This window comes from Zonotrichia leucophrys, chromosome 11 (assembly GCF_028769735.1).
Source record: "Zonotrichia leucophrys gambelii isolate GWCS_2022_RI chromosome 11, RI_Zleu_2.0, whole genome shotgun sequence".
Classification (NCBI taxonomy): domain Eukaryota; kingdom Metazoa; phylum Chordata; class Aves; order Passeriformes; family Passerellidae; genus Zonotrichia; species Zonotrichia leucophrys.
Window position 1 is genome coordinate 11,041,212 of NC_088181.1, and position 14,622 is coordinate 11,055,833.

General features: G+C 45.3%; 1 protein-coding gene across 2 annotated transcripts; it reads left to right on the forward strand.

Moving 5' to 3' along the window:
- The first annotated feature begins 1,276 nt into the window (after positions 1-1,276).
- AKTIP (AKT interacting protein) lies at positions 1,277-14,622 on the forward strand. Of its 2 annotated transcripts, none has more exons than XM_064723435.1 (10): positions 1,277-1,378; positions 5,468-5,583; positions 6,828-7,033; positions 8,528-8,592; positions 8,675-8,775; positions 9,976-10,064; positions 10,135-10,233; positions 10,463-10,570; positions 11,103-11,163; positions 13,706-14,622. In XM_064723435.1, the coding sequence occupies exons 2-10, from the start codon at positions 5,542-5,544 to the stop codon at positions 13,814-13,816; spliced, it is 882 nt and encodes a 293-aa protein (XP_064579505.1). In that variant the 5' UTR covers positions 1,277-1,378; positions 5,468-5,541; the 3' UTR covers positions 13,817-14,622. The 2 variants fall into 2 exon arrangements, with proteins under 2 accessions (XP_064579505.1, XP_064579504.1); XM_064723434.1 differs by having other exon boundaries at positions 1,301-1,378; positions 13,709-14,622.

Genomic DNA, 14,622 nt, shown 5'->3' on the forward strand with positions numbered 1-14,622 from the left:
CATCCAACCAAGGTGACCAAGGGATGGGAGCCTCTCCTACAAGGAAAGGCTGAGGGGGCTGGTGCTGTTTGCCTTTGAGAGGAGATGGCTGAGGGACCCTCAGCCCTGTCTGAGCTGTCTGCAGCGAGGGCTCTGAGCCCAGACCAGGCTCTGCTCCTGGGGCCCAGCAATGGGACAGAGGAAGGGGCAGGAATGGTGTCCAGGGAGTTCCACCTGGAGATGAGCAAGTCATGTTAATATCAGTAATTATCAAGTAAGGTTGTGTAGGTTTGTGTGGTTTGTGCAGGTTCTTTGCTGTGCAGGGCCCGAGCACGGAACAGCCTGGCCAGAGCCTGTGGAGTCTCCTTGCTGGAACATTCCAGAACTGACTGGACACAGCCCTGTGCCTGTGCTCTGGGGAATTCTGCCTGACCAGGGAGGTTGGACCCGGGAACCCGCTGTGGTCCCTTCCAACCTGCAACATTCTGTGAGTCTGTGAGGGAAAAAAAACCACAAAACAATTAAATTGAAAATGCTTTTTAAATGTCCATTTTAGTAGCCTGCGAGAGGAGTGACGAAAGTCCATGACTGGTTACGTCACCTCCAGTAGGAGGCTGGAGCTCTTGGCTCATACAGGCAGCGTTAGCTGCACAGTGTTGGAGAGGCAGAGTGGATCCCTCAGGCACACACACACGGTGTTCACCGCGCTGCAGCGCTGTGCCACTGTTCCGCTGCCCCTCGCTGTCCGGTGTGGGAACGTGTCCCCACGGCTGTCCCGGATTGCATCGTCACAGCCCCGCCTTTCCTGCCCTCCCCTGGGCTTTCCCCAGCTGCCCGGCGACCGCCGTCCCGCTCCCTCAGCCCAACCCTCCTCCCTCAGCGGCCTCGCTGGGACCGGCGCTCGGACGCGGGGCGGTGCCGGACGGGCCGCAGGCCCCGCCCCAGACGGCCTCTCGGCCCCGCCGGCCAATGGTGGGCGTCCCCGCGCGGCCCACTGACCAATGAGAGCTGCTCTTTTCTCTAAGCTCCACCCCGCGGGTATTCACCCTGCTGAGAGAGTGACAGGTGCACCCGCCCGGTCCCATTGGTCCGCCCGTCACAGACGGACAGGCTCTCGGGCCAATCGCCATGCGCGGGGTGGGGCCCGCATCTCCCGTCCCGCGCGGTGACGGAGCCGGGGCGGCCCCGGCGCGTCAGGGCCCGTCCCGCGCTCTGAGTGGCGGCTGCGGCCACGCCGCCCGCCCCGCGGGGCGGTACTGGCGGCGGCAGGAGCCCATTGGCCGCGGGGGGCGGCCCGGATGTGCGGCCCGAGGGGCGGGCGGTAAATGGGGCTGTGCCGGGGGTAGCGGGAGCGGCGGTGGCGGCGGGCCTGGGCCGCGCGGGGAGCGGCGGAGCCTCGGTGAGTGAGCGCGAGGGGCCACAGCGACGGCGCTGTCCGGGCGGAGCCTCCCGGGCGGAGCGGCGGTGGGGGGCGTGGGGGTCCGGTCCCCGCGGCACGGCACGGGAGGGCAGCGGGGCTGTTGTGTCGCTGAGGGCTGCGGGGTGTCCGCGCCCGCGGGGCCGTCACCTGCCGCCGGGAGGGGCCGGGCGGGCGCGGCCCGTTGGGGCTGCCCCGTGAGGGGGGCGAGCGGCGCCGCGGGCCCGGCGGCTGCCAGCGGGGCTCGGCCCGGCGCTGCCAGCGCTTTGCCCGACCCTCCCTGCCCTGCCAGCGGCTTGGCGCTACCGCACGGCCGCGGCCTCGGCGGGAAACACCCCGGGGCCCGCTCCGGCTTCACAGACTGCGCTTAACCTGCCGTGACCCCGGCTGACAGCTCCCGCTGGAGCGCCCTGCGCCGGGGACTCGGCCGGCCGGCACCCGTGTGCGTCCCTTAGGCTGCTGTCTGAGAGCAGGTGTCGCTGGCGTAGATTGCAGTTTCCTGGTGGCCTGAGCTGGTAGCAGCAGGTGCTGGTATGGAGCGTGTAACCCACCTGTGGAAGAAGAGTTGGCGAACAGGCTTGACTGGTCAGTGCTCCTGTTGGCCGCCAGCAGCGCTCCCGTGTTGTCCGGCACGTTAAGGTGTGGGTGAACGAGGCCTGGGGTCCAAAGGCGGTCAGGAGAGGCTGTGCTGGGGAGAAATGAGATCCAGGGTGAACTGACAGCAACGGTTTGTGGACAAGCACGTAACACTGTGTGTGCAGCATGCACTGTTCTCTGGGGCTCTGCTGAAGGAGCTCAGTTTGCTCTCAGATGTGGGAGTGGCTCTCTTTGATTTGTTGACGTTTCCAGAAAATCTTTAGAAGAGTGCTCTGTTCCAGGCAGATAAAGTTTGTTTTTTTTTTTACATTGCTTTAGTGTTGTGTTTGATCAAATAACTCCTGTTGGTGAGAGGAGAAAAATATGGCACATACTGCAACAGTGGGTAAAATGAGACCTTTTTTTTGTTGAGACTATCTAATGTAGAGAAAGAAAAGTTGCAAAAGCAAAGAACTTAAATGTTATGATTTTGCTAGTGATAACTTCAGTTTTTTGAAGTCTTTTAGAGTGCTGATGAAGCATCCGATGACTTTACACTTGCTCTGACTGCTGGTGTGTATTGCATACCTGGAGAGGGTGGACATGAAGTTATGCCTGGCAGCAGGTGGCTTTTGGTCCCAGTGTGGTGCTGTGGATAACTTAAAAGGCCTTTGCAAGAAGCAATCTTTGAAGGTTGTTCAGTAGTTTTGACTTTGTCTAGTTGGTGTTTTACTGAAAGGAAAGCACTAGAGAAGAAGGTAGGTGTGGGAGGAGGACAGCTCAGGAGGGTTGCTGTTACTTGCTATTCTTAAAGCAGGAGAAATCAGTAGAATGCACTGGCACACTATTGAGCTCTTCTGGATGAGATTCTGTGAATGTTGACAGTGTGAAAGGAGAGAGAGGGGGATGGTTTTGAATGTTTTTATTCCTTTTCCATCAAATGAGGAGCCAGTATTGGGTTGTTTTGGGAGGCTGATGGTTTTAGTAGTTACAGCACTGGAAGATGCCATAATGGTGGGTGCCTTGGGGCAGGCACTGAGCCCTGGGTAGGTGTGAATACCTAAACTGCCTAGAAATTCCACTTAATGATATCAGAACTTGGCTCTCATTTGTCTGCTGCAGACGTAGTTAGAAGAAGGATAGACAGTCAAATGTAAATTTGTTGTTACTTGGTTATTGTTTTTAATACTGATTTTCATCATTTCTGTGATCAGTGATGGGTGGTAAATTGCAAGGTGAAGGTACTGGAGAGCATAAGCAGTTGTGGATAAGTTTCCTTTAGAGCTAAGGTGTTCCACTTTCACTCTGTATAGGAGTCAGTGTGATTAGAAATAAACTTCTAAAACACCCTGGAAGGCTCCCTAAATGCCCCTCTTCTGGGAAACTTGTACTCTGAGGTTCTGAGTGCTCCACTGTAAACAGGATTTTAGCTGGTGTATGAGACTGGAGGCACTTTAACAATAAATTTAGGATGATACTGTGTATGACTTATAACTGGCAAGCAACTGGATAAAAGACAACCTGGAAGTTATTCTTTAGCTTAACTAAAGCTCAAATAATGTTTTATTAGTTCTTAATAGCATGTAAGTAGGCAAAGCTGGAAGTGTACTGAGATACATAGCTGCTTTCTGAAGGGTGGATCTGGTGACTGAGCTGCATCCAACATCAGTGGATAAGTTCCCTGTTTCCCTGGGAGTAGCTTGGGCTGCTTTTTACCTGCCTGTGTTGTTCTTTGTCCTGCTGACTCCTTTTCTCCTATCTTTAGTTGCAGGATAATGCAGCTTGTATTGCCTGGTTGTAAAAAACCTCCAGCCCAAAACAAACAGTCTGATCCCCCCACAATCCCACAATCACTGCAGATCCCAGCTGGTTGTGTTCCAGCCTGTACCTCACTTGCAGCACTTCTCCCTCTTGTCGGAGCGGGAGCTCAGGTGCTCTTTGTGCGTCAGTTCCTCCACCCTCCGGAGTTTCCCCAGGAAACGTCTCCTGCCTTCCTGCCCTGTGTCTTCCTGCCTCACTGAGTCTGGCTGCCTGCATGGAAAAGGCCTGTGGCACAGCCCTGTGGCATGGCTCTGCTTTCCAGGCCAGAGATGGGGAAAAGTGAAAACATCTTCTCCCTGCTCTCACAGGGCAGCAGCTGTGCTTGGACTTTCTCTCTTCAGCGGCTCAGAATGATGTGGAACTCTGGCTGCTGAACCTGTTGTATGTTGGAATGTTTGAGATGATTTTGCGTGGGGAAATTAATTATTTTTCATCACTTTTCTGAAAGGTGCTTGTGTTTTTTTTAATGGTTAGCTGCTGCATAGCCTAGAAGGCTATGATTTGATATTGATGTTTCTTTTAAACATTTAAAATTCCTAGACTTTCTTTGGATAAATTGTCTGGGTATGGTTTGTTTTGTTTGTGGGTGTTTTTTTGTTGTTTTGGTTTTTTTTTCTTTGAATAAAATTGGCATTTATTTTAATTTTAGGAAGATTTTGGTCATAATGTTTCAGTTTTCTCTATAAACTAATCAGAGCAATGGTAAACAGATGCTGCCTTCCTTATTGTAGTAAAAATGTAGTGTTGACCACAATAAAGACTTGTGCCACTGGCTCTCTCTCTCTCTCACATCACTTTAGCTTTCTTGATCCATGCTGGGCAACTTTCTATTAAAGAAACTGAGTAAAGTGCCTCAAAACCTCAGGTGATGGCACCAAAAATGGGAGGGTGAGAGAAGGAAGGAAAGTAGAACTGGAGAGAAACAGTTCTTGAACCAGGAATAGCAAGACTTAAAAAAGACAGAAAGAGAGGAAAGCAAGTACATAGACAGTAGATGACACTGAAACTCCAAATACTGCTGAAGTCCTTGTTATTGGGCCGCTGATCTAAAGAGCACTAAGCCTTAGTGCTAATAATGAAACCATTAAATAAGCCACAGAGAAACTTCTGTGTTCTGTGGCTTTGTCTATTCCTGGTGGTGTTCCAATGCAGATGAAAACAGAATGACACATACATGAGGCAAACTCAGTGAAAGAATCATCTCTGTCACTGGGAATGACAGAGAATTTCTCTAACTGGGACACTTCAGAAATGTGCAAAGTCAAGAGTGTCTGTGAGGGACAGTTGTTAGCAGGGTCATGGTTCTGTCTGGTGCTGGACTGAAATGGGGAGGTGATAACTTTAATATTTGCCAGTGTAGAGGGTCTTCCTAAATTGTGCTGAGCCAAGAGATGACCCTTTTTTTTTCTATTCATTGGCAAGATGAATATGGAATGCAGAATGTGGAGTCTTTTTCTAGCAGAAAGGAGGCAGAGATTCAGGTGCAAAAATAGACACATTATTCTTCTGGAGCACATAAGAGCTTTGGCATTTCTAACTCTTGTTGGTCTTACATACGTAAAGTTTTGTTCTGAAATTACAGAACAATAATGACTGCAGAATTAGATCTGAATTCTGTTTATATATTGAGTCTTATTTATCTGTTAAATGCCTGTTTGTTCTGTGTCCTTTTAGGGTACAAATCCAAAGGGCCTGAGGACACCCCGAAGGCAGCAGGAAGTTGCAGCCCCTTGTTCGGCATTCGCGTTATGAACCCTTTCTGGAGCATGTCTACAGGTTCTGTGCGCAAGGTGTGCAATGAGAGGATGCCAGGGAGTGTTGTCATGCTTGGGAGGGGTGCTGGCAGTGCTGGGAAAAAACATCAGGTGATCTGCACATGGTGTTTTATTGTGCATTTATCCCCAGGGTTGTGATCACCTTCAGTAAAAGTGTTAACTGGCTTTGAGCTGTGTTAGCTGGAATGTGCCTGTGCATAGTCTACTCCAGAATTTGTTGACTTTTTTTATCTGGAGCATCTTTAAGTGGGAAATGTAAAATAAATTAGAGCAAGTGGTGGAAACACTTTTTTCTTAAGACATTTTAGTGTCTTATGTAGAGCTTAGCCATAGCATGTGCAATGAGCTTTGACAAAACTATGCCTCTGTAGTGCTGTTGCTGCTTGAGGTTGTAGCAGTAATGAAAACATAGGAGTTCTAGGGTTAATGACTTCCCAGGTGCTCAGTACTAGGGCAAATTATGTAACATTGATCATGAGTCCAGGTCTTAGGCCCTTCAAAACACCACAGCTTAAATCCTGCTTTAGTCACCACACACAGCCTAAGCACAAGTCTGTAGCCTGCACATTCGTCCTGGCAATCTGTAGAATAATTTTGGGGTCTGTGAGTAGTACAGTGCTTGTTGGCAGTGGTTTGTTCTTTTCTTCCAAGAAAAGACAGCAAAGGCATAAAAAGGTTCCTGTAGTAAAACTACTTAAACTTGGTGCAACTGCCAAGGGGTGATTCTTTCACTGTAGGAGTGAGCTATAGGATCAGTTCCAAGTGGAATGTCTTAAGCACAGGCAGGAAGGGAAATACATAAAACCTTGTTTTCATCTCTATTTTACTACACTACTTTAAAGAGTCTTTGAAGTCTGCAGTGTGAGGATGCTTGTCAGTAGAAATGATTTATCATGATGCACTGTGTGCTAGAAATAGATTGGCTTGTAAGCTGATGTTATATACTGTCTGGTTTCAGGTTCTAAATAAATGTAAGCCTCCTTAAGCATTTGACCTAATCTGTAGATTTCCTATCCAGCATTGAATACTTTTGTACTTGTAGGTTGTGTTCAGTTAAACAAAAGTCTATATAAAAATCAAATGCAAAGGGACACCCCTCCATGCCCTTCCTCAAGCATTAGGAAGAACCCCAAGACATGTTTCATTAGCCTAACTTGTAATTACCATAATTTGCTTTAGACCTGTGTTAAAATATGTTCATGTGTTAAATGTGTCTGAAATATGGTCTGTGATCTCATGGTTCTCCTTTGGTTGGGCAGAGATCTGACGCTGAAGAGAAAACACTGAGTGGAGAGCTTCGAACCAGTCCCCTGCGAGGATCTGCAAAGAAACAGTTGCCTTCCATCCCAAAGAACGCTGTGCCAATAACCAAGCCTGCTTCTCCTGCCACCTCCTCCCAGTCCACCAATGGAACACATGCTTCCTATGGGCCTTTTTATTTGGAGTACTCACTACTTGCAGAATTGTAGGTTTTCACTTTTTTCATCTTTTTTAGGTCACTGGGCTTATGCTTCAGTGGGGAAAAAACCCTGCAGGGGCCTAGTTCTTGCATGATGTCTGTTACAGTCCTTGAAGGCAGGAAAACATTGTCTGCAGAGTTCTTTTTCTGGAGCAGCAGCCTTGATCTCTTGAATCAGAAAGGGAGAAGAAAGATGAGATTTTCAGGGGTGCTTTTAGATGTCATTCTCTGAATTATTACATTTCTAAATCTTGAAGTAAGCACATTGTGAGTTTAGTTATCCTAATAGCTTTTTGGTCAGAAATACCAAGTATTTGAAAAAGTATTAAAATAGAAGCAAGCAGATGTCAAGTGGGAAGATGCTCATGAATATATGGTGCTACCAGTGGAGTTAGGATGTGGGACCTTCCTTCAGTTGTCACATGAAACACTTGAACACTGCCTGATCCACTTGATCAAGGGGATGTTGGGAAGTCTGTATTCATTTCTGTGATATTTAATGTGAAACTTGTGAGGGAGGAGCTGCATTTCACCCATCTAGTGATTTGTAGGCTGCTGTGGGAGCATAACAATCTGTCTTGAGAACTTCCTAGTTATATAATGGTTAGTGCAACAGAGCTGAAGGGACTTCCTCTGTAATAGACATACTGGATTCCCAAGTATGTGGAGCCTTTTGGAATGAAATCCCTGGAGTCCTTATGCAACACTGAGTCTCAGTTCTTGTATTTAACTGTTAAATTGAAAGTGAGAATTCTCAAAACATTTATTTCTTTTTCAAGGAATTGACATTGCCTTTTTATTCAAGAAAGATATTTTTCTTCTGAGTAAATATATTGGTACTATAATGCAAATTCATTATTGGGGAACTAATAACAAATGCTAGGGAAATGGTAAGCAGAGAACTGTGTTAATGTTTTGCTTTAAGATTGTTGTTTATTTGTGCAAGCATGTAGAGTTTAATGAACTCTGCGCCAAGTAACTGGAAAACCTGTGAAGTTAATTTGGTTTTTTGTTTGTTCTGGCCATTGTCAGTGTAATTTTAGCTTGATCTGCAGCATAGTGTTATCTAAAACTGAAAAAAATACTTGTTTAAAATTGAGGTTGGAGTTTGATCACATTTCAGCAGCAGCTACAATTGACCGTGAATCTGTGTTCAAAATTACTTAATTGAATTTCTTTTTTCTTCCTTACTTTGAGACTGGGGATTCAGTAAAACAGTGTAAGTTGCTATACTGACATGTTAAATGCATCTACTAGGGGAAGAGTTTTTGTGCTTCTCTACTTAGTTTTCTCAGGAGGGAATACTGTTCTCTGCTAGTAAATCTTCAGGTGAAGTGGTGCAAAAAGCAGGAGGGAAAGAGTGTGATTTCACTATATTTGTCACCTCCTTCTGTGAGCAGCCTTGGGAACTGGGAGTGGAAGGAAGCCCTGTTGGGCTGTGGGTGCTGCATGCTGGGTTTGCTGTGTCACTGTGGCTCTGAGAGCTCTCTCTGATTGCAGCACCTTGGTGGTGAAGCAGAAGTTGCCCGGTGTCTACGTGCAGCCCTCCTACCGATCGGCTCTGAGTAAGTTTAAACTTAACTTTAAATTGTTTTATGTATGTACATTTGTTAATTCCTTCACTCAAGCAAACTTTCTCCCTTGCAGTGTGGTTTGGTGTGATATTCATAAGGCATGGGCTCTACCAGGATGGTGTGTTCAAGTTCACTGTCTATATTCCTGATAATTACCCAGATGGAGACTGCCCGGTAAGTGGCTGTGTCTTGGCTTTTCCTTCTTTCCTGGTGGTGTAAGTGTAGCATTTTATTGAAGCTGATACACCAATTAGTTTCTCTTTTCCTTGAACTCATTTTGTTCACTTGACTGGGCTCATTTGCCATGTCTTGTACACATTTGCCAACCACTGTGGAGGAATTACATTACTCTGATTACTGAGACTGGTGTGGAGTGAACTTCCTGAGGTCAGATGCATTAGGGTGTTAAGTAATCAACCACTTCTTTCCCTCCGCTCTTGATTTGCTACTTCCTCAGCAGGAACTTGAAACTGAAGCCCTTAGAGGTATCAGAATTCTGAGTAGTGATATAATGGAATGTAAAATCCAGACACCTGTGCTGTGCTTGCTATAATACTGCAGGATTTCTTGATTGTCTCTTCTAAATTACATTGAAACAAGGAACTAAAAATTTGAGGAGAACATGGTGAAGCAAAGGGAGAAGGAGATAGGTAGTATGGTGTTATAGTCCATCTCTGCTTTCTCTTTAGTGAAAGGGTTCCAAGTTATTAGACCAATTTTAAAATAAAAATAAAAGAAATAATTTGTGGCAGTCAGACTCTTCAGAGCAGCTTACCCTCTTGGCCACACTTCTTTAAGAGGGAGATTTGAGGGCAGGTGCACACAACTGCTGTGTTGGGTAGCTGCCTGCTTGGTGTCAAGTTTTATGTAAAGCTCTCATCTTTAAAATAACAGAACTAGTAGGAAACCTTTCTCTTGAAACTCAGTTTTCTTTTGGAAAAACATGTGAACACATTCATGAGCTGTACAGAGCTGAAGAGACCAAGGTGTCACTGCTCAGTTAAGTGTGTAGGATAAAAAAAAGTATTGATTGTAGCTCAGGTATGTAAAAAGCTTTCAGTCACAAATAGCTAAACCAGAAAAACTCCTTTAATCTGTTCTTATCTGATATTACCTGTGTTGGCACTAGTGCCTGTGCAGTTAACTGGATTAGTTTCCTGATTTGGTGATAGCATGTCAGAGAGGACAGGACCCTGCATGTTACACAGGTGTGTTGGGTTACAGCTTCACAGCTGGGAGCAATCACTTGCAGTGGCTTTGTTTTAATACAGTAACAATCAAGTATTTGGAAGCAACAATTGACTGACCTTCACCCAGTGGTGTTGGCATTAGGATTGAAGTTGTAATAATGAATTTTCTTTTTTTCTAACACAGCGCTTGGTTTTTGACCTGCCTGTCTTCCACCCACTAGTGGACCCTTTGTCTGGTGAACTGGATGTGAAAAGAGCATTTGCAAAATGGAGGTTAGTGCTGACAATTTGATGGTTAATTTGAGAAGTTTGTTCCATTCTTCATTGTGTGTTTTTTTTTTAGGAGAAATCATAACCACATATGGCAAGTGTTGATGTACGCCCGCAGAGTCTTCTACAAGATTGACACAACCAGTCCTCTGAACCCTGAGGCTGCAGTGCTGTGAGTGTCTTCCATGTTTATGGGCATGGCCTCTTAAGAGGTTTTAGCATAAAAAAATATTCTGTTTTTTTGCAGAAACAAAAGGTTTGTAAGATTCTGTCCACTCGTGGTCTCTGCCTCCAGGCTTGGTTGTGTTAGGAACTCAAGTTGGGGTTTGCCAAGTCAGTGCTTCTGGAGCAAACTTGTGGCTCCTTACAGTTACTTAACATTACTTACTTCTGTCTTGCAGGTATGAAAAGGATGTTCAGCTGTTCAAAAGTAAAGTGGTAGACAGTGTCAAACTATGCAGTAGTCATTTATTTGATCAGCCCAAAATAGAGGACCCCTATGCAATCATGTGAGTACTCTGAGCAAATTCACTCTGTCCTAAAGTTTTGAGAGCAAGTTTTGGTGTAGTTGCTGATGGCAGGCTTTGTCTGTCAGGCTAACTGACCTGCTTGTGTTATAGAAAAAAAATCCCCAAACAAACATCAGAACAAACAAAAAGCCCTTAAACATCCACCTCCCTCAAGCAGAAATGCCCATGAATTAATATTGCTTTCTGGCTTTCCTGAGCTCAGTTTGCACGACTGTAGCTTTGCATCCTAAAGCTTGGATGCATGAGGGATGGAATAGTCAGCTTCATGGTGAATATGAGTGGTTTTTCATGTCACATGATTTTCCAGTTGTCCGAAATTAAAATCTAAACATTTATTGTTGAAAAGATCCATGACAATATGAATTTAGTTCTTAATTATATGTTTTAACACCACTTTTGTAATGTACTTAAATTTCAATGAACTAAACAAAGGAAAATCGCTGCTTTCTGCTCTCTCTCTGCTGTGGTGTGCCTAAATGCCAAGTAAGAGTAAACTATGCTTTTCCCATAGTTTTTCTCCATGGAATCCAGCTATACATGATGAAGCTAGAGAGAAGATGTTGACACAGAAGGTACGTGCAAAGTTCACATTCTCACCCTAGGAAGGGTTTATTGCCTGATAGAGGAAGAAAGATTCTCTGTCTCTGTGTACTGGAGAGACCTTTTCCCATCCCTCTTTTGGCTCAGCAGGAATGCTGGAGCTGCTGTGGTCTCCTAACGAAGCAGTTATGTCACTGCTCTAACTTCAGTGTGTTGAGTAATTAGTCACTTAGCCAGAAAGCTTTGTTAGTACAACTCTTGGCACAGAACAGATTTTTTTCTTGATTGTTTATGGGTGGAAGGGTTGAAGAGATTCACTGGCAGCCTGTTGGCTTGTCCTGCACTTGTCATGACTGTTACCATTACTCATTTCATTACCTGACAATCCCCAGCTGCTTTGTTTTCTTCTGTTGAGATCTTTCATTACTGAATCAAAGCTTCAGCACTTTCTTCTCCTTGCAAAGTTTCTGAAGCAGCACAAGCACAGTCTCTTGCTCACTTCTCTAATGCTGCAGATTTCTGATGAGGCAACATCAGTTCACCAAAAGGTGCTGGGAGTTCCTTCCATCACAGAGTGCTCTTTCTGACAGAGCAGGAATGTGTTGGCTCATAGAGCTTTCACCTGATGGGATGCAGGAGATTCAGACTGTTCATGTGTTTTGTTTTCTTAATTACTGCTTTGCACTTGACAAGCACACAGCAATTCAGAGTCTGTACTGAGTGGCCTGACAAGTCAATCCACTTGTAGTACAAAGGGATTCTGAAACAGTGGCTGCTGTCGTAGCTGGACTGGCAAGGAAATGCACTTGGAATGTTTTGGTTACTGACTTGGCCTAGAGCTGTGTTATGGTTTGCTGGGGTTTTGGGTAATGAAAAATTTTTTTTTTGTCAGTTTGAACTTGTCTTCCACACTTCATGCTTTATCTCATGTTCTTGCATGTTTTCTGGCATGAATGAGGTTTTTTAATTGATCTTAATACAACACACTGCCTGAGCTCAGTGTGGCAGTACTCCCAGCTGCCAGAGTCACATTAGAGCCTCAGAACACACAGGACAATATTTTGTCAAGATTGACTTCATGATGTTCACAGAAAACGTGAGAAATACTTTTGATACATCTTTTTATCATCCCTTTCTCCTTCATTCTTCACCTCCTTCTTATCCTTAAATCAAAGACAAAAAATAGGTCAGAATGCTTGAAATGGAAGGAGTCTGATATTGTCTCAGAGACTGATAGCTAACAGTGACCTTGCTTTTGTCCTGTTTTCTTTGGTGATGCCTGTTGATTTTTTTTTTTTAGATGAAAACAAACATCTTCAGTAACTATTGCATGCTCAGTACTGTGTTGCTCCAGTTGTTTGATAGGAATGGCCCAGCTTCTGTGCTGTAGATGTGTCCCAAAATGTCAGTGTAGCGGAGAGTGTTCCTTGTAAAAACAAGTTCCCAAATCTTCCCATAGCCCTGAGTTCTGTTCCTTGGGTAACAGCTGGGCCATTCAGGAGGGGCAGGGATGTCCCAGTTCCCTGCTGAGCACTGGGATTTTGCAAGGTGTGGCTCCTGTGGGCAGCATGGGAGAGGCAGCTGCCACTGCCGGGCTCAGGCTGAACTCATCCCTCTTGTTTGCTGTTGTCCAGCGTGTTATGGCAGGTCTGTCACACGCTGTCACCTTTGGCACAAAGCATGGGGAGGGGCAGAAGTGCAGGTTCTCTCTTCCTGCTGCATTAATTTGCTTTGTCAAGTAAAAGACTTCCCATGTTACAACCAAGTCTGCTCATGCACTTTTCACTTTCTACAGCTCAGCACACCATTCCAGGTTTGGTGTAGTTGTGTACACTTCCTCCTATTAAAATAATCCTGCAAGCTCTTCTGCTGCTTTGGCCAGCTAGAGGAGATGTCTAATTTACTCATCTCTAACTGCTTTGAATCTACAGATGCTCCAAGTTGTATCTTTTTTCTTCAATTTCAACCTTTTTTTTTTTTTTTTTTTGTCTTCTAAATTGCAGTAGTGAGTTCCAAATGTTTGTTGCACTGTTGGGTAGTAGTTACTGTCAAGCATTTAACTGTGACAAATGCTCAGAGAAGGGAAGGACAGGACCATCCTTGGAAAGCATTAGGAAACTCCCATGTTAAGCAAAGGCATTAATTGCTACTTTGGCACATTAATTTGGGTTCCCAACCACCTGTGGGGTGCAGGGTTCCTCCCCAGCACACCCAGCATTGCCAGCCAGAACAACAGGAGCAGTGCTGGGGCAGGTTTGGATTGACATTTCTTTCTGTAGAACCAAGAAATGTGCTGAGGAGCAGTGCAGTGCTGGGGCCTCCAAGCAAAAGGAGTATCCTGGAGTCTTTATGGTGGGAGAGGGCAGCTGTACCCAAGTCCTTACAACTCCTCTATTGTCAGGGTGGTTCTGCAGATGCTACACATGTTCCTAGAAATTAAACCAGTGGCCATCTTACTATTCCTCTTTGAAGAGAGGAAATGATGCTTGTACTTGCTAAGGGTAAAACAGATGGAGGGGGAGCTGAGGGTGTTTGGCTATGTTAGAATTGTAACTTCAGCTTTGTTTTCCCCAGAAGAAGCCGGAAGATCAGCACTGCAAAAGCATGCATGTCTCTGGCCTGTCCTGGGTGAAGCCTGGCTCAGTGCAGCCCTTCAGCAAAGAAGAGAAGACAATGCCCACTTAGCTGTCCTGGACACTGGTGCACACAACACTTTCTGGGGGTGGAGGGAATGTAACGGAGGGAGAAACAGCAAAGAGCAGTTTCCTTCTTGACTACGGATTAGTAAAACCCGACTGGTAGCAGTGACTGCAGTAAACCTGTTCAATGGATTACTGACTCTTCATGTTTTACATATGCATTAGGTTTTAAAGGCTTGCCTGGAGTTTGGAAGTCTCTCTTGAACACTACAGTACTTCTACCTGAAGACTGTCTAGGGTGGGTAATTCCTCAGGGCTCTGAAATGCCTGGAGGTTTTGGGTTGGTTTTTAAGCTTTTATTTTTTCCCTCCAGGAATAGCAATTTTTTAAGAAGAATCTTAAATCACTGGCGGAAATATTAGTATGGGAAATACGATGCCAGAGTTAAGCTGTGTTATGTAAACTAATATAGCAGAGTTAAACACTATATTTAATGGTTTTAAATACTTTTGGTTTCTATTGTAAATATGTTAGGATTTGAAATTGTAAATAGACGGTTCATTGACTCCATTTAGCACTTTCCAGAAGTAAAGCTGGGGATGATGTATGATGTATTATTGATTTGTAAATGGATACTGTCACTAAAGCGCACATTAGTCTGGCAGGGTGAAAGCAGAATGTCAGGCTTGTTAGAGTTTAGAACAGAAACACTAAAATCAAAGCTTTTAATGGTTGTGTCTTGAGCTAATAAAATCTTAGAGGGTTTTAGGTTCCCTAGGTATCTAGGGGATTTCTTAGGATAGTTGACTGATGTGTGTTAATAGTGACAAAATAAAAAGAAACTGTGCTCTA

What these genes read in the sequence shown, in the direction of transcription:
- AKTIP (XM_064723435.1), top strand. Translation starts at nt 5,542, where the DNA reads ATGAACCCTTTCTGGAGCATGTCTACAGGTTCTGTGCGCAAG. An exon ending in CTACAGGTTCTGTGCGCAAG is followed by an intron (nt 5,584 to 6,827) that starts GTGTGCAATGAG and finishes TTGGTTGGGCAG; the next exon opens with AGATCTGACGCTGAAGAGAA. An exon ending in GAGGACCCCTATGCAATCAT is followed by an intron (nt 10,571 to 11,102) that starts GTGAGTACTCTG and finishes CTTTTCCCATAG; the next exon opens with TTTTTCTCCATGGAATCCAG.